At 36.8% G+C, this 19,586-nt stretch overlaps 1 protein-coding gene across 5 annotated transcripts in view; it reads left to right on the forward strand.

The window, feature by feature from the left end:
* The window catches only part of DMD (dystrophin), a 1,951,117-nt gene that overhangs the window by 1,270,752 nt on the left and 660,779 nt on the right, over nt 1–19,586 (forward strand). For all 5 annotated transcript variants that reach the window (XM_058659083.1, XM_058659078.1, XM_058659079.1 and 2 more), the window contains one exon: nt 11,385–11,493. In XM_058659083.1, coding sequence (XP_058515066.1) covers nt 11,385–11,493 — 109 coding nt within the window. The remainder of the gene's footprint in view (nt 1–11,384; nt 11,494–19,586) is intronic.

Below are 19,586 nucleotides of genomic sequence, written 5' to 3' on the forward strand. Positions count from 1 at the left end.
TGATCCTCTTCTATGACTCACTATTCAGTCAGGAGTGTATTTTCCATTCTCCATGTGTTTGCGCATTCTGTAGAGCTTCTTAAGTTGTTACTTTCCAGTTTCATTGCATTGTGGGCAAAGAGAGTCACAGTATGATTTCTGGTTTGTTTGTTTGTTTATTTTTTGATACTTACTTTATGTACCAGCATACCATGTATCTTTGATAAAGTCCTATGCAGTAATGAAAATAATGTGTACTCTTCAACTTTGGGATGAAATGTGACAATAAATACCAGGTATTATTGTTTGGTGTTAACATATTTGTTTAGTTTATATGTCCATTAATGATAGTGGAGCCTTGAATTCCCCATTATTATTGTATTAAAGGCTTTAGATCCATTAAGTTTGTTTTAAACAGGCTCTTGATAACTGGGTATATGCACATTTACTGTAGTCACACCTTCCTTCTAAATTGATCCCTTAACATTATATAATGCACTTCTGTGTCTCTTTTAACAATTTTTATGTTGAAATTTATTTTGTCTAATATGAGGATGACTACTCCTGATCATTTTTGTTTTTGTTATCCTGGAATATCTTTTTCCATCCTTTAATTTTTACTCTGTGTGTATCTTTGTTGTTAAGATGTTTTCTTTTAGGCAATCAATGGATGAGTCCTTTTCTTATTCCATTCATACAGTCTGTATATTTTAATGCAGGAATTTATTCCATTTGCATTCAACATGATTTTTGACAAGTCACAATCCTACCCTGCCATAAAATGGTTTGTTTTTCATGGAGTATAATCTTGTGTCTGCAATAGCATCCCCAAAACAACAAAAACAGTTAGCATCAATAAGAATATAAATAACTGCAAAAGAAGCAATGTGTTACTTGTTTTTTAAAAATATTTTCAACTATTTAACATAACCATTTATGTGCCATTAGCTTCTTATTTTAAAAAATATTTATTTTAATTAGAAAAACAGATATAGAAAGAGAAGGAAAAAGAGTGTATGAAAGTTCTTTTTCATCCACTAGTTCACTCCTAAAATGGCCATAATAGCTGGAGCTGAGCGAATGTGGAGCCAGGAGCCAAGAGCTTCTTCTGGGTCTCCACACAGGTGCAGGGTCCCAAGGTTTTGAGCCATCATCCTATGCTTTCCCTGGCTACAAGCAGGGAGTTGGATGGAAAGTAGAGCAACTTAAATACCAGATGGCGACCATATGGGATGACAGTGCTTGAAGGTGGAGTATTGGCTAATTGAATCATAATGCTAGGCCTGGCATTTGCTTTTAGTCGTGCTCATTTTTAAACTATAGAAGTATTTTTTGTTAAAATATTTTCTAAATTTGTGTATAATTTTGAAATGACTACATTCCACATTTTCTGTATATTTGATCTAACAGCCTTAATATAAATATAAATTATTTTTGTAATATATTTTGTAATATAAATATAAATTATATAATTTTGTAATGACTACATTCCACATTTTCTGTATATTTGATCTAACAGCATTAATATAAATTAATATAAATATAATTAATATAAATATAAATGTCTTGGTTACTTGCAAAAGTGGTAAAATAAAGCGAGATAGTTTGCTTTACTAATACTTTAGATTATCAAAAGAAATCTTACGTGAACCGAACAATTTATTTTTCTTACTGCTCTTTATTTTTAAATGTAATAGAACACTAAGGCATAGATAAACCTTCTGTATTTGAGTTAAGAATTCCATCTCGGGCCCGGTGTCGTGGCCTAGCAGCTAACATCCTTACCTTGAACGTGCCGGGATCCCATATGGGCACCAGTTCTAATCCTGACAGCCTGCTTCCCATCCAGCTCCCTGCTTGTGACCTGGGAAAGCAGTTGAGGTTGGCCCAAGGATTTGGCATCCTGCACCCAGGTGGGAGACCTGGAGGAAGTTCCTGGCTCCTGGCTTTGGATCGACGTAGCACCGGCCATTGCAGTCACTTGGGAAGTAAATCATAGGATGGAAGATCTTCCTCTCTGTCTCTCCTCCTCTCTATATGTGTCTGACTTTGCAATAAAAATAAATAAAACTTAAAGAGTTCCATCTCAACCTTAACACAAAATATTTTCTACAACTGGGCAGGAAGACAATTATGATCTTCTAGGCATCATTTTCTCAAATATAAGCTAAAAAATGACAGCATCATTAGTCATTTTCAATTACAGTTATTCACAGCCAGGGATGTTTCATTTTCCCAGCTGTTTTCACTATTTAACCAGATTAAGCAGATGTTGTGTTTTTCTATTTTCTTTTTCCCAACAAGTTTGTTCTACTGCCAACATCAACGTCTTAACATTACTAAAAACTTCTTGAGGTTAATTTTACATACCAACCTTTAAAATATGTAATCAGAAACTATTTGTGTCAGAAATTTTACATGTGATATGTGGTTAAGTCCTGTTGATAAAATGGTATGTTGTCCAATTAAATATCATCACAATTATATCAATACCTGGAGTTTATTGATATCTTTTTAGTTGAAATCTTGTTGCATAATATATTTGATTATAGTAACAATTGGGTTTTATAAGTCATCTGTCATACACACAATCTAATTTGCCTGATACATCATTCTGAAAGCATCATAGGTCAGTAGAGAAATAGCATAAATTGTTCACTCAAATTAACAAGTCCATTTTTACTTATGAATTCTGTGAACACAGTTTCCATGCTAAATTACAACTGAGAAAATGTGCAGAAAATGTATGAAAACAAGATAATATTAGAGGTGTTTTAGAATTTACTAACTCACAAATAGCCACATTTCAGCTTTTAATAGATGCAGGTTTGCCTTACAACTGACTTTTGCCTCAGGTGAGTAAATGCTAATCCTGTTCTCATTTATAGGTTGAATAAATGCTAATCACAGTGCTTGAACATGAAGATAACCTCACTTTCCAATGAGAATATAAAATTTGTAATAGATTAAAAAGCTTCAAACATTTAGAGGTATGAATGAGATGGTTAAATGTCTAAATAGTTTTAATTTCTTGACGAGAAGTATATTCACATTTGCAATCCCACATTTTGCCCAAGAACATGCTTATTTAGAATATTGCTTTTGCAACATTAATAATGTGTGGAACACTTTAATTCAAATCCTTACTGTATATATTCCAGAGTTCTAGAGATCACAGTCTTTCTTTGAATTATATGCAATATGGCATTGTTGTAATCCCTGAATAATTAAAAAATTCAAATCAGTGACAGCTAGAAGCATATTAGCAATCTATTAGAAATATGTAGGTTTTTGTAGCAAGATAGAAAGCACTCAACAGACACTGTCGCGTATCTCAGTGAGAGGATTTTAGAAAGAACTCCCTACAGCTTCCAGCTGGCCAGGTAATTCTGAGGAAGTATTAGAGAAGTGAAAGCCCTTTCAGGGTTTGGATGCTGTCAAGAAACAGTGATCTCATCTATTAATGATTTTTATCTGGAAGAAGAGATGATTAATCATGATTAGACATACCATTGTTAGAAGAGCAACAGTGCCTGTATTACTCATTTTTCGAATGGCAGCATGGCCTTGTCTCTGTCTTCTTCCACACTTGGCCGTGGGCTGGCCTTGTCTCTGTTTAGTTTGTTTTCCACGAGTGTTTTTATGTTTATCACAGTCTGGCTAGCAGTCAGCTATCAGCGTAGCCATTTTTCATGTTCTCAGTTCAGCCACTGAAATTATATCCAAAATCTCAATATCATTCACAAATATTAGGAAAGCTAATCTTTTCATTTTTCTTGGGAATATATCCTCACTTTCCCCAATAGATGGACTTACTAATTTACTTTTAAAAGTGATCTTTAATTGACTTTGTTTTTCAATGATCTCCACCACTGGTGACTTAGAGGTTAATACACTAGGAATAATTTCTGATTCGTTAACTTTCTTCATCTCCTTTTTTGATTAACCAAATTGTACCACATTATTGTTATAAGCATACCAAATTCCCATATCATGAAGTTACTTCAGACTGAAATTCATCTTTGTTATTTAACATGAAACAAGATATAGAAATGGTCCTGATGTTTGACTATGAACTGATATTTTATGAGAAAATACATGAGTGACAAGTCTCTATTAGGCTTACTCAGTATTCGCATTGAAATTAGGCATGAATTTCAGGGATCTGAATTCATTCCTCGTCCTTAGTTTTATTAATTGCATTTTTAAAGATAGATATAGTGATATACATGTTTAATTTATAGTGTTCATATGTAAGACTGTGTGGGCACAGTTAGAATTGGATTCCTTTGTTAAGTTGTAAGATGTTGATTGAATGGTATGCATTAACACAGAGAAAGATACTGAAGTTTAAATTACATATAACAAAATGAAAGTTTGAAAGATTATTCAACTTTTGCCCTGGCGTGGTAACCTATTGTCTAAAGTCCTTGCCTTGCATGCACTGGGATCTCACATGGGTACCGGTTTGTGTCCCGGCTGCTCCACTTCCCATCCAGCTCCCTGTTTGTAGTCTGAGAAAGCAGTAGGTTATGGGACAAAGGCTTGGGACCCTGCACTGCATGGGAGACCTGGAAGAAGCTCCTGGCTCCTAGGCTTTAATCGGCTTAGCTTCAGCCATTGCAACCACTTGGGGAGTGCACCAGCAGATGAAAGATCTTCCCCTGTCTCTCCTCTCCGTCTCTCTGAAATATGATTTTCCAATAAAAATAAATAAATCTTTAAAAAATATTCAGCTTTAAATTTCAAAGGGAATCCATATCCAGGAATCACAGTTTTTGGTAAATAGTTCCCAATCTTCACAAATAGGAAATTTCCTATCACTTGATACAATTGTCTTAACATTTACTGTTTCCAAGTAATACATATAAAATAGGAAATAACACTTGGCAGTAAAATTTCCTCTAATGAACCTAAATTTGCCATTAAACATACTCTCAAATCTTTTTGGGTAAAATATAATCTGTAATGATGAGAATGGAATTGGACCTGTAATTTAATATTCAAAGTTTAATATTTTTGAAATTTTATTCAAAAATAGGAGATAACTAATATCTCACTGACCTTATATTTAAAGAGATTGATTTAAGTGTGCATTCACTTGTACCTAAATTTTCTTATAGGGTACTAAATTATATAGCAAATTATTACTTTCCACTAATTTTCATTAAGTATTGCTGAAAGCTTATTATGGGAAGAACACTGCATAAGTTGCTGTAGCCAAGAATTTGTTGCTATTGAAAGGAATTTCACAGCTTGACACAAAAAATAAGAGAGTGGAAATATAGGCACATGCCAGAGAAGCAAAAAGCAAAATGAAATAAAACAAAATAACTTGGATGTGTGTGTGTGTGTGTGTGTGTGTGTGTGCAGGGCCAAATCAACAATTAAAAGCATTTCATAAGTTATGTCATCTGGTAATAATTATGAAAGATTAGGAATATTTTATTTCTTAGGTTGTTATACTTTTGACACTTTGCAAATTTGCAGATATTTATGTTATGTTAAGGTTATTACTAAATGTTACAAAGCCAGTTCTATATTTGAAATTACAATAAACATCCATTTACTTATCTGGAAATAACAGTAGGCCAGATAACATTTAAGTAAGTGGAAGGAATATTCAGTGTTGCTATATTAATAAAAAGAATATTGAATATATGAATCCATTGTTTTCCAAGTGATCCAAACCTAGTGCTTTATGCAATTAAATATTTTGGTTTAGCTATTTTAATGAAAAATTTTATTGACTAACTTCTGTTCTGCTTCATTAAGCAGTGCATAACATCTAACCAACTATTTTAGATTACTTTAGAGTTGACAGAATTCTTTCCAGATTAAAAAAAAAATTCATTTACTTTCTCCAACAAAGTTTTGAAGCAGGTAAAAGTATTACATCCAGGTTGCAAGTTTGGATAATCTGAGCAACCTGTGAGATTTGCCAAGGATCACACTACTAGTATTAATAAAGACTGAAAATCTAAGACTTCTCACTCCAAATTACAATGCATATTAAATGTTTCCTAATTTTCTAGGGGTATCATTATGGTATTTCTTATTATCGTTTACTTACACTGTGATGCATTTGGAACATGGTGAAGTTCAATGTAAAGTATTCTTTCTTGAGACAGATAAATTGGGTATTTTGCTTTCAGAAGCAAGTCTGTAGGATATATTCCTTCAAATACTAGAAGCAAACTAAAATTAAATGAGATGGTTTTGTTATGACAATTGGAAAGTAAGACATCTATAGAAACAACGAGTTTTTTTTTTAAAGAGAAGCTTCAGTACATTTTGTAAATATTTATTTTTTTATTTTATTTTTTTAAGATTTATTTATTTTATTATAGTCAGATATACAGAGAGGAGGAGAGACAGAGAGGAAGATCTTCCACCTGATGATTCACTCCCCAAGTGAGCCACAACGGCCGGTGCGCGCCCATCCGAAGCTGGGAACCAGGAACCTCTTCCAGGTCTCCCATGCGGGTGCAGGGTCCCAAAGTCTTGGGCCATCCTTGACTGCTTTCCCAGGCCACAAGCAGGGCGCTGGATGGGAAGTGGAGCAGCTGGGATTAGAACCGGCGCCCACATGGGATCCCGGGGCATCCAAGGGGAGGACCCCAGCCGCTAGGCCACGCCGCCGGGCTCCTAGAAACAACAAGTTTTCCTCCCTTGGCCCACTCACATTGGGGCCGATATAATTAATGAGTAGAAGAGTGGACAAATGTTAAAAAATGTTTGAAACAGTCTCTGTCCTCTCTTTCTCTTTCTCCTCACAGATAGATAATTTCATACACATGATGCACATGATGACCAAAACTACTGTATTTCTTTCTTTTGACTTATTTATTTTTTAGTTTTAAAGCAAGATTTATTAGAAAAAGTTGAGAAAGTAGACTCCCATCCTAGTGATGGGAGGGGGCCTCGATCCTGCCATAGTGACAGGGGGAAAGGCAAGAGAGAAAAACCCGTATTAATGGTGGGGAAAGTATCTTTTTTAAAAGACTCCCCTCAACGATGTTTCTCCATAAACAAAGAAAATTCCTGGTTTCCATGGTACCTGGCCTTGGGACAAAAGGCCAAAACTACTATATTTCTAGATTACAAACTTTTAAGTTTCTTGCCTTCTCCCTTTTGGCTATTGCTCCTTTCTGTTGTCAGCAAGGGTACTTTCATATGCTCTTGATATTCTGTCCTTGTGAAGTTACAGGCACTTTGAAAAGGAACCCAGAGACCAAACATATTATTAACTAGCTTTTTATGATATCTAATTCATGTGTTTAGGCTCTAATACCAGGTCTGAAAGCAGTTTTTCAAATGTCATGACCTTCTCCAATAGTTTTTCTGAATGAGGCATTTTGTTTGATTTTGGATCCATAGGGAATATTTATAATTCATAGAATGATATCCATGCATAGTTTAATAAATGTTTAAAAATATGCATCCTAGGCAAAAATATTAAAAGCTCTAATGTAACACAGTACATGCATGCTGGATATAAATAAATTCAAGAGCATAGAGGAAAATTGGAATAGGAAGTGATGGATTTTTGGTATTTATTATATGTGTTTCATACTCTTCATTGAACTTTAAATTTATTCATTTTAATTTTTAATGATTGTTTTAACCACCAGTTTTAAAAATTCCTAAAATGTAACAGTGATATCTCTACTCCCATTTAGTTCCTGCTTTATCCTTGTGAAACAATAATATGTATTATTTATAAGTATATTTTAAATTTATTAAAACAATGTGGTTTTATAAATCTTATGTTTCTTTACAAAAATTCATAACTATGTTTTAAAGATCCATCGATATAGCTTTGTGTACATCTAGTTTGTTGGTTTCTTTAGCATTTATGCACAATAGTATGTCATCAATTTCTCTAGCATAATATCCATGTTGGTCTTGATTCCATACAATGCACTGACAGGTTTGATTGCACTTTCTTGTGCGCTTAAGGATCTTGGAACAACTTCTCTGGCATACACTGATGTGAAAGAATATCAGTAGTATTTTTCATTTGTTTTTTTTTTTAACATATTTCCATGCTTCTGCCCTCAAAAACCAGTTGTAATTGAAGTTGTGCCTTTCTTTGCTTTAGACAAATCTGGTTCTGTACTTATTTGTCACCTAGTCCCTGTGGGGAAGTGAATGAATAACCCGGTCTAAAGCATTAGTTTTTCAAATACAGTTTGTTTCAGGAATTATAAAAGTTTAATACAATGATTACAAACCTGAAAAGACTTACATGGGCTCTTTGAAGTCCTCTATAAGAAATGTAATCAATGGTATGTAATTTGCATCATAGAAAAGTTAGGAAGAGGAAAAGTCACTTTACTGTCTCTTTAAGTAGCCATTTTTATCACAATTCAGAAATTTTTTGATGAGCTCCTAATGATAGGAAGCACTCTAGATTGGGTGTGAAGATTGTAACATCTGAGGAATGGAAAACTCAGTACCTAACTTCCAAATTGTCTATCTTGCAGACTAACTGAAGAATGACACATACTGATATGGTAGATTGAATGACCACCTTGACAGAAAGTTTCTCTTCAGCACTTCCCAGTTCAAAATCTTAATTGCCTTAAGTACAACTACACTGTATCATCAGTGTGTGCCAGAGAAGAAACACACACACACACACACACACACACACACACACGGTCTTCTGCATTCCCTACATGGATAAAGCCTTTGATCAGACCAGTTCCAGACCACTTCTCACTTCAGTTACCACATTATTCTTCCAAGCCATGTGCTCCCTTCTGATAAAGCCTCCATACTGCAAAACACAAATGTTATCAGTCTTAATGCTCAAAGCCCTTCCATCGACTCCCTGGTTTTAGACGAGAATCCGATAATCTCACATTACAAGACTTTAATAAATTGCCATTGCTCTGTCCTAGCAGTTCTGTATCATTCTTTATAAACTCTGTAGTCCAGATAACCAGAACAGACTCCCTGCATTTCATTGAAAAGGCTCAATGCTCCTGTCTATGTGCTTTGTACATGGCCTCTGTCTGTCTGGAATGCCCTTTTCTGCCAGACACTCAAAGTCACCTCAGAACAATTCCTATTCATCTTTGAGGACCAATTCATTCATGAATATGATAGCCTTTTTTGGTAACCTTGGAACTTTTCCAGGCTGAATTAAGCTGTCCCTGGATGTGTCTTGGTGAAATCATTATAATTCCCTTAAATCTCTGCTGTGATTTATTTACTTGTCTGTTTTCTCCACACGGCTATGAATGCATAGAGGTTATTATCTTCATTTTTGTAAACTTATAACTGGCACTCAGACTGGCACAGGATATCAGCTGAGCATTTTTTCCCTAGAATGAGTAAATAAATGGATGAGTGTTTTGTTGAAATGATCAGCGTGAGATTAATGGTCAGCATTTAGCTACCGCATGGATATAAAACATTGCAGTTGTTAGGTTGCATTCATTACCATTCCTATTTATTCAGTCATTCTTGAAAGAATTTGTGGTTTCTGGCTCATCTAACTCTGATTCTTCACACTAGAAATGCAGTTTCTTTTAGTGTACTCATTTTTACCAAATCCAACATTAGTAGAATTATCCGTGCCCTCACAAAATTAGCATCAGAATTTATAGCTATGTAAAGTGCTACTATAAACCCTTCATAGGCACAGGTAAAGTTTTCAAAAATAGTGTTACCATGTGAGAGCAACTCACAAATTATGTAGAGATTGATTTGTAAGTAAGTACATTTGGTGGAAAAGTTGAAATATATGCATTCTTCATAATTCATTTTCATGATATCTTAAACATTCCAGCTATATATGACCTCATTTTTTTGCACCATGCTAAGCATATTATTTAGTACCCAATTTTCCATGAACTTATTGAATACCTTTGTGCTAGTAATATATTCTTACAAACTAAAAACTTCAGTGCCTTAACATGTGGAAGTATTTTGCTGGTTCATAGAAAATCTGTGCGTTCCTAACCAGCTAGCGAAGCAGCTTTCCTACGTTGTTTTTTGTTTGGTTTGGTTTGGTTTGGTTTTGGTTTTTTGTTTTTTTTTTTTAAGACACATAATATCTCAGTGTTGTAGAAGATGCATGGTAAATACAACACAATTCTCAAGTTAATGAGAACACTAATATATACATCTGTGTTGACAGAAACCAAGGTTCTGTCCGTATTGTGGTTCTATCATCCCCTTGACAGCTTTGCTTAGCTAGACTTTGCCAAGAGAATTCAGTTCTGTTGCAAATGATAAAAAGGAATATTTTCTCATTTTTCCCCAGAGACTGTACATATATAGTTGATTATAAGTGGTTAGGTAACTCCTTGGTTAAAATGGATGCCTTAATCAACATTGGCATCACCTGAAAAAGTTTAAAAATTCAAATTTCTAAGCACCACATGAGATCTATTAAATTCAGAACGCCAAGGCTGGGACCCAGCAGTGAGTGATTTAATAGGGATTCCAGGTGATTCTCTTGATCCCAAAGCATTTAGAATATTGCTGTAAGGGCAATAGGGCTTATTTTTTTTTTCCTGCCCAATCTATTAACATTTGCCCTTGCACTGTGGACTTCTCTGCTTTCAGTCAATGGAAAGGAAGCAAAGATTGTAAAACGCTCACTCACTTTTTTACAGCATAAGGATGGAAACAGACAAACATCTTAGCTGCTCACATTTGGCTTTAGCAAATTATATAGCTGCCCTGTGGAATGTTGCAGCCAGCTTGTGTCAGCTCAGGAGGGCCTAATGTTAAATTTTCAGGCATGCTGACCCAATCTTCGTAATTTAAAATTGGCCATGTGGGAAGAATTTACACTGCAGAAATTGGCGATAATTAAAATCAGGCTTTCTCACAAGCTCAGGGTTTAAACCTGTAGCAGCATCATGGGGCAGACACGGGCTTGGCAAATTGCACGAGGAGCTCAGCAGCTGATAATTTGACCGCCTCCCCATGTCTGGCAAGACCCTCCATCCAAGATGTTCCGAGGCAACTGATCTGGGGTGAGCCAGGGATTTGAGGTTTGTCTTGTTTTGTTGTTTTGTTTTGTTTTGTTTTAAGTTCTCAGAGGATTTCAATATACAGCCACAATAGACGTGATCTAAATGTCAGGATAATTATTGAGAGGGGACTGTTGTTTGTTTGCTTTTCTGTGATGTTTGCACTCAGCCCTATTTGAATGAATTTGTGCCTGGGGGTAGAGTTTCCATGTGACAAACAATAAGTAAATATTTGTAGGGTGGGTGGCTGGAATAGTCCATTTGAAAGGAATATGATCCAGAAAAATTGAGATGTAAAATGTAATAGAAATCCAATAATATATTCACAGGATGAGTGAATAACTTTATGAATTAAGTTAACTTCAAGGTCTTAATCAAATAAGTAACCTGTGTGCTTTCTTATTAAAGAGGAAGTTAGAAGACCTGAGTGCTGAGTGGAAGACTGTGCACTGTCTCCTGCAAGAGCTAAGGGGAAAGCGATCTGACCTCACTTCTGGACCTGCCACTGTTGGAGCAGGTAAGTAAGCTGGATCCCATTTTCTTTGTCTTTATCTATTTGCAACTATGGAGTGATCATTGAGTGAGAAGGAAAGTTTGTTCTGATGAGAATAGTAGGGATAAACCTTTACATTGCTTACTATGCAGAATTGTTTTCAGTTGTGTTCCTTGGAAATTGATTCAAAGTGAAGATGACAAAGATTAAGTGGAGTGTTGTGCTCTTTGGGGGTACAATTACAAAGAGGTGAAGTGCAAGGGAGAGTGATTTGCCTCCAGCAAAGGCCTCAGGCAGTCCTACAGGAATCCTTGAGCCCTATGGAATTGCAGAAGGCGGCCTTTACAGTCCTGATCCAGCCATTCATTTCCCAAAGGAAATTTCCTGGAAGGAAAGGGAGAACTTAGAATTTTCTGGAGAGGAAGGGAATTGCTAGTAAGGAACACCGTGTAGCATTAGTATTGCCTGCACCCAGGAATGAGTATGTTTTCTCTGAAGAGAGGATGAGAATGCAGTGCCAGCTAATATACTAAACACATGAGAAGTCTTTCTCAGGGAGTCCTGAATTCATGCTCTTCAAATGTGACTTAAAATTCACAGAAATATACACAATGCCCCTAATACTTTTCTCTGTCCCATTTGATAAGAAACAAAAAACAAAAAACACTTTGTTTTTTGTTCAAGCATGGACTGTGATTACTGCAGCTGAAAGTAATGGCTACAATTTAACTTGATTTTACTGCATATTTACTTATTTTATATCCTCATTTGTTAATGGAGAATATGCATAAAAACTCACGGCAACATTTGCCGGAGTCCAGCTCCAGCCTGGGTTTCGGAACTCGGGAAGGGTGCGTGGACGAGGCGCAGAAAGAAAGAGACGGACCACTAGGATTCCATGATGATAGTGGACACGGCAATAAACCCGTCTGCTTTATTTATACAGAATCAGTTAAACTCTGGCTCAGACTTTCCACGTCATGGTCAAGTGGGTGTTTCTAAGAACAACCATGCCATCTGCTTTATCCAAAAACAATAGAAATTCCTGCTACGATTCTTATCCTACAACCTAATCTTGTATCACAAAGGAGAACCTAAAGATTAAGGAAAGGGTGAAACCCTAAATACAGGTCCCTTGATTAGCATAAGGTCAATGGGGACACCCAAAACAGTAGGAATAATAGAAGGCCCTTTTGTAAGACATTGACATTAACCTCCAAGTTCACATTGTATAAAAAGCCAGTCTCACAATAACGAAAATGCCTGGACAGATTAGAATTCTTCCGATGAGCCAGCACAGTAGGCACGGCGAATGTCCAAGCGAAAAGCACAGACACAAGGAGAACATGGTGGTGGTGGTAGAAGTGCTGGGAGCGGCCTGCTCCTAAGCCTCTTTGCTACATATTATCTCCTCTTCCCCCCAAGCCCATTAACAGGACAATAGGACATCAATGAGTCTGCAAAGGCCAGGTGCTACTGCCTTAGGCTCGATTCCTGAGTGCTCAGCTAAAGCAATGTAAATCAGCTCCACAGCCCACAACAAACATTAATGCTGGATTAAATCCTAAGGAAAGAAGCCAGGAAATGTCTTTGCTATACTGATTCCATAATTAGGCAGAACAAAAAGCATCTTGGTTGTATTTATTTATTTATTTATTTACTCTTTTATTTTTGCCTTGTCTGTTTTTCAAAAATTAAACGACAGAAGTATTACAGTGTGGTGACTAGTAGTTCAGGTAAAGGCGATGTTTTACAAAATTTATATCAATTGGAATTATACCAAACCAGAGGGATCACGGCCAGGATAATACAGTCTTAGCCCAAGGAAAGGCATAAATATTGACTGGGTTAAGTAAGGCCGTGCTGTCTTGGGCCAGTGCACCTCAGCTGCCACCTGGGGTTTCTGAGCAGTCATCAGAGTTCGATTTAATGACACTGGAGGCTTGAACACAATGTGCAAACATTATGTTTTATTGTTGTTGTTAGCCTGAGATGCTAAAATTGCTATGTCAGGGTTTATATTCAATTAATTGTGTCAGGTTTTTTTTTTATGAACTGTACTTCTTGGTTCTCAGCACATGCATAGTTTGTCCCTATGTAATCATCTGCTAGCGCTTGTTCTAGCAGTCTCTGGTATATTCAACTTCAGAATAACTGTGAAAAGATTGTATTTCAGTGCTTTAATATGCTTGTTAAACTCTGAACTTGGGAATGTATAGCCGCTTTTATGCTACTTTCCACATGGTAGGAAGGCTCCAAAGTCAGGGCACAAAATCTATTAACATATAGCATATATGAATGTAACAATAATGGTCTTATTAGAAAATGTTCAGTGTTCCAGTTTTCATTTCCAGCAGCATATATAATTCATCCGCTTATTAAATATTTCTGGAATAAACTGTATATTAGGCCTCATATTAGGTTGAACATAGAGTAGAACAAAATAATCTCATTTCATGAACTACATATTCTAATCACAAGAGAAAGATGAGAGGTAATAAAAAAAGAAAATGTATGCTGTCTCAATATTTTGCAGTGCTATAGAATGTAATCTACAGACACCGCCAAGTGAGCTACTATAAGAACTGCAGAATGTGTGGCCCACCCTGGACCCACTGAATCAGAGTGGGCATATTAATAAAATCTTTGATTTCTGTACATATCGGTGGTTAAGCAACAATTATAGAGAACAAGCAAGCAGGATAAGAGGAAAAGGAGTAGAAATGAGGACATCAGAGAAGGTATTCCATGAAGAGAATATTTGAGAACATCAAAAAGCAGAGGGAAGTGAGGAAGTGAGCCATAGATATTTTGTCAGGGTTGATGGGTTTCTATTTTGGGGAGGGGTGGTAATCCAGGCAGAGAGAGAGGGAGAGAGAAATTTTAGCGGAGTCAAATGGAAAACCAGCAAGGATGCCAGTGAGACTAGAGGTAAAGGACAAAGCAGCCACAGCCACTGTGAGTGACACATCTTGCTGAGCTCCTGCATGGTTGCTGCAGCCAACCAGGAGCTCCTCTGTTCTCCCATTGCTTGGCTTCTCTCTACTGCTCCCACATTGCTGCCAGTGGGAAATCCAGGTGTGCCCGAAGAGCTTGCTTCTTGGAGTTGGCATCAGGGCTACAGAAGAACTGGACAGCCAAGAGAGGGGGACAGAGAGAGAGAGACAGACAGAGAGGAACTTTGTCAAAAGCGGGGTCTGTTGATTCCTTTTAGCTAGCTGAGCCAGAGCTGCTAGGCATAAAGTCAAAAATGTTCAATACACAAACATTGAATAAAAAGAACCCACAGAGAGTCAGGCAGAGCCACAGCCACTTTGATTCATGTAAGACTTTATTTTTTTCCTTTACTGTGATGCTTTAAACATTAGAATTCAGAGTTGTTTGTATTTCTGATTTTCTGATTCAGAGAAAGCTAATCTGAAAAAAATATAATATTTAAATCAATTGCAATATGGTTATCAGTAGTTTGTAATTCATCATAATGTTTTTCTGTGCCTCTTGTTCTGCATGTTAGTATTATATTTATGACATGCATTTTAAAAATCTGTTAAATGACCACAAAGCATATATGACTATGCATAATTTTTAAAAGAAACCTAAAGTTTAGATGGGAAATACCAAGACCTCACAGCTGGAGGGAAAGAGAGCCAGGATTCCAATCCAAGCATGTCAAGCTCCAAAGCTTGTTTTTGTTTTTGCTTGCTGAACCTTGCACTATCTATGTCCAAGAACTTAATGGTAATTCCAGATATGGAGTTGACTAACCAGCAGTTAATGTGATTTAATTCCATCTCGGATGTATGTGGAGAAAGGTGATTTTAATGCTTGTTTCTTCTACCTGAGTAGTAGAAGAAATTAGTGTACTATTTAAATTTTCTAGAAAAGAACTTGAAACTTGAAATAATCATTGAAATGATTACTTGAATGGATAATCTTCTTTCTATATTTGTGGTAACTGATATCCTAAGTAGCTTTTATTTAAATCAAACTTTCTTTGTGGTTCTGCCTGAGCTGTATAAATTGCTTCAACTTACAGGGCAAGATGGGAAATGAAATCTTTCCCAGTTGTTGCTGCTTGGGTACTGAGGTGTAACAGTTTTCCATTGGCACATAGAAGTGTCCCAAACTTAATGACTTAAAACAAGAATTGTTGATTGGAACATGATTCTTTGGGTGGGGGGGCGTAGGTTTTATTATGATAAACTGGATGATAATTCTGATGGTTTTGCTGGTATTATTACTATGGTATAAAATTGGCTCACTTATATATCTGGTAGCTGGTGGTTAGCCAGAGAATTGTGGTTCTTCATAATACCTCTGAACTTCCAGTAAATTGAACTAGTCCTAACAATGTGGTATTCAGTGCAACATTCCCAGGAAAGGAGAATAGAAGCTGCAAGACTACTTGATGCCTTGGTTTTGAAGTTTGTACAACATTATTGCTATCACATTGTGCTGTCAAGGCAAATTGACAGCACAGCCGCTGTCAAGGTGAGGGGAAAGATCTCATCCCTTGCAGGCATGATCTGCAGGTTGTATTGAAAGAGCCTTGGTATTCAGTGGGAAACTTTGCTGTGGCTCTCTTGATACATGAATAAGTGGGAGTGTATCCAGTGGCCAGTGGCATGAGCTATCACACACTTCTTACTAAGGCACAGCTGGTTGTGTTTCAAGCCCAATGTTTCTTATTGCATAGTTCCAGTTGAGAGTTGGAGTTCTAAAGTTGGCAGATGGTACTGATGCTCCTGATCCTAGGACTGCATTTGAAAACTATTGCTATGGGCCTATGGTGAGTGGAGAAGGAGTACATCCTTGCTGCTATATGCAACAGAATGGGATTCCCACAATATCCAGTTCTATAAATGCCAACAGAACTCCATGGTAACTTCAGTACCTCACTTGGCACACTCATTAAGTTGCAATGGCTTAGAAGTCCAAAGAGGTAGACAACACATGAAACCAGGCACTATTTATCCAACAAAGGGGTTTGATGTTGCTAGTAGAAACCCGAGAGGGAAGATAGCCATGTTTTTATAAGATTCCTTTAGAGAAACTAAGGAACATATAAGAAAATGGGACTTTGCGCTGGTCTGTGAAGGCCCAGCAAATGTCAGTAATGAATCCTTTCTTATCCAGAAGCTGCTGGGGCTGAGACCATTCATCTCCTACAAAACTCGATTTAGTATTTTAAAAAAAAAGCATATAGAATATGCCAAATGTGAGTACTCCAAGTCAGGATTGTTTATTAAACTATCTCAGAGTAATTAATACAAGACTGGCGACTACTGTATATAGACGTGCAGAGGTATTACTAAAGAGCTTTTGGGGCTTTGGGGTTTTTTAACTGATTACAGTGAGATGGGCATGGCAGTATTTAATATTGGAGAGAGCATGCCTCAAATGTCGTTAGGAAACCAGAGCACTAGAGGTCAAGAAGCCCAAGTTCTGATCTCAGTTGTGCTTTCAATCAGCTAATAACTGTCCACTTTCTTAGCTCATGTGGCCAACTCTGCATTTATGTACTAAAAGCAGCCATGCCACATTTAATCTGTAAATTTAGGGTTACTTCTGTGATTCAGCAACACTTTGTTTATATAAAAGGGGTTAGGTGGGGCCGATTTAGTGCTATGCATTTACTCTCGATATGCATGCTTTCCGTGAACCCTGAGACTTTAAATGTACCTGTGACTGTGCCAAGTGCCTTCTCGGACCACAGGAGAAGTTCACTAACTTGTAGTGGTGGCTGAAAATTCTGGAGAGGAAACATCACCCAAACAGTTGTTAAACACTGATAAATAGAAGTTGGTGAATAACTAGCCTACTTGTGAGCATCCTTCCGAGGCATATCGTACACTAAAGGTCTCTAATGATACAAACCACAACATTAACGTGTTAGTATGTTTTATGTTGGTTTCCATATCAATTTTTCTTTTTTGTTCCTTTTCCACCATGGCTTTATGGGTTCATTTTCCAATTAAATGAGCTGGATGTGAATTCTAGTCTAAATGTTTAATCCTGGGTGAGTGTAAATTAGTATGACTCACCTTAGAATTAGTGCTACTGTTGGAGCTTTTTAGTGAGTTACATTGTGATTCTTGTTTTGCAGATGAGTATCATGAAAATTAGACCTGATGCCATAAGGTATTTCTCATGACCACAGGCATACAAATTTTTGGAAAATGCTCAAAAGTGGCTTGAGTTATTAATCACACAATATCTCAAGCAGTAATCTATTTATCTTCATTTGAATACTTAAATGTTATATTTAAGTATCATGGATGATCATTTGCTTTACAGATTGAGTCCCACTATGCTGGTTAAGATTCCACTAAGACAGTTGCATCCTGTATCAGAGTACTTGGGCACAAGTTCTGATTCCTACTGATATCACCTTCCTACTAATGTGCATGCTGGAAAGCAGCCATAATGGCTCAAGAACTTAACTTCCTGTTTTTGTCATGCCTATGGGAGACCTGGTTTGAGGTCACAGATCCTGTGTTCAGTCTGAGCCAGCCTTGTGTGTTGTAACCACTTAGAGAATGAGTCAACGGGTTGGAGCTCAATTGCATCCTCTTCCCTTGCTTGTTTGCTCCCAAGTGGAAAACATACAACAAATACAAGGGGATTTTCAAAAGTTACTGGAAAATGTTTTTGCTATTTTTTAGTTTCATGTTCCCATTAATTTTTTGAAGTATCCCCACATATGTTATTTATGCAATTATTATTTGTACTTAATTCACATCTCTAGAGCTAAATAAACCATTGTAATAACATTTCAAAACTTAAATTCCTAAGCCATTTCACAAAAGGATGAAGTTATTTGTAGCATTAATGCAACCATGGCATACTGCAGTTTAGTGCAAGATATAAGAAAACAAGGACTGTTTTCACACTCAGTTGTTATCTGCAGATGAGAGTAGAGAGGAAGTTGCCCGTTTTTCCTGCTCACATCCTTACTTGTCTCTGGGGACAAGATCCCTTTTGATGCATAGAATGATGTCCACCAAATCTTTTTCCACTTCTGTTGATTATGCTTCATTGGAGCCTTTCAAAGTAAAGCAAATTAGTTTGAGTGGAAATGAATCTGCCTATGCCTCATTAAAAGTTGATTGCTGTCCTGCAAACATTAAGGACATGGTCATGCTATCACTGATTTATAATTACCTCTACACCTCAAAAATTTACTGCGAATAAAATTTTGTACCAAATGGCCAAAGAATAGGACCCAGAACTGGAAGATCTGAATTTCGACAGGTCAGAGAACAACTTGAAGCTGGTTGAATTTCTGCCTCCTTTGGTCACATTGGTAGTGAGAACTTCGCAAGGAACCATTGCTTGCCTTTGTTGCACTGGGAACAGAGGAGACACCTTCCTTTTTGTCTAGGTGTAGGAAATACGCTGGGAGACGTATGCACACATCTACACACAACCACCAATAACTTTATCTCCCAACAGCCATATATGCATGTCTGCATCAATCCACAAGTGGCCATAACCACCAATAGCCTTGGCTAATCAAGGCCCACATTTGTTTATTTGGCTTTAAATAATTGTATTCTAGAGCCCAATTGTTACACAGTGACTGTGGGCAGCTAGCCAAGCAGGTAAGTCTCTGTTACCATGACACCAATTACCATAAAGACACAGAGATAAGGGAGCACAGATCTAAGGATACCAGGGCAATGGCATGGAAACTTGAAAATTTCACCTTCACAATTTCTCTTCAACAATAAAAATGTAGTCTCTAATCAATTGCAAATTAAGAATTAAAACATTCCCAACATATTTTAGCAACTTCGGCAAGTACAGAGACACTTCATTTTTTGACATAAATTCACTTAAAATCATAGGAACGTGTTTATTCTAGCAGTTAAGATGACAACTGAGACATTCGTATCTCATATTAGTTTACATACTTGGGCTTGAGTCCTGGCTCTCATCCTGATTCCAGACATCTGTTAATATGCATACTGCGAGGCACTAGGTAATTGTTCAAGTAGTTGTGTCGCATTAAGCAGCATGAGACACCAGAGTTGAGTTCCTGTCTTTAACCTCAGTGTAGCTATGGCCATTGTGAGTGTTTAAGGGAATGAGTCGAAGGAGGTGTGTGTCTTTAC

The sequence above is a fragment of the Ochotona princeps genome, chromosome X, assembly GCF_030435755.1.
Source record: "Ochotona princeps isolate mOchPri1 chromosome X, mOchPri1.hap1, whole genome shotgun sequence".
NCBI classification, from domain to species: domain Eukaryota; kingdom Metazoa; phylum Chordata; class Mammalia; order Lagomorpha; family Ochotonidae; genus Ochotona; species Ochotona princeps.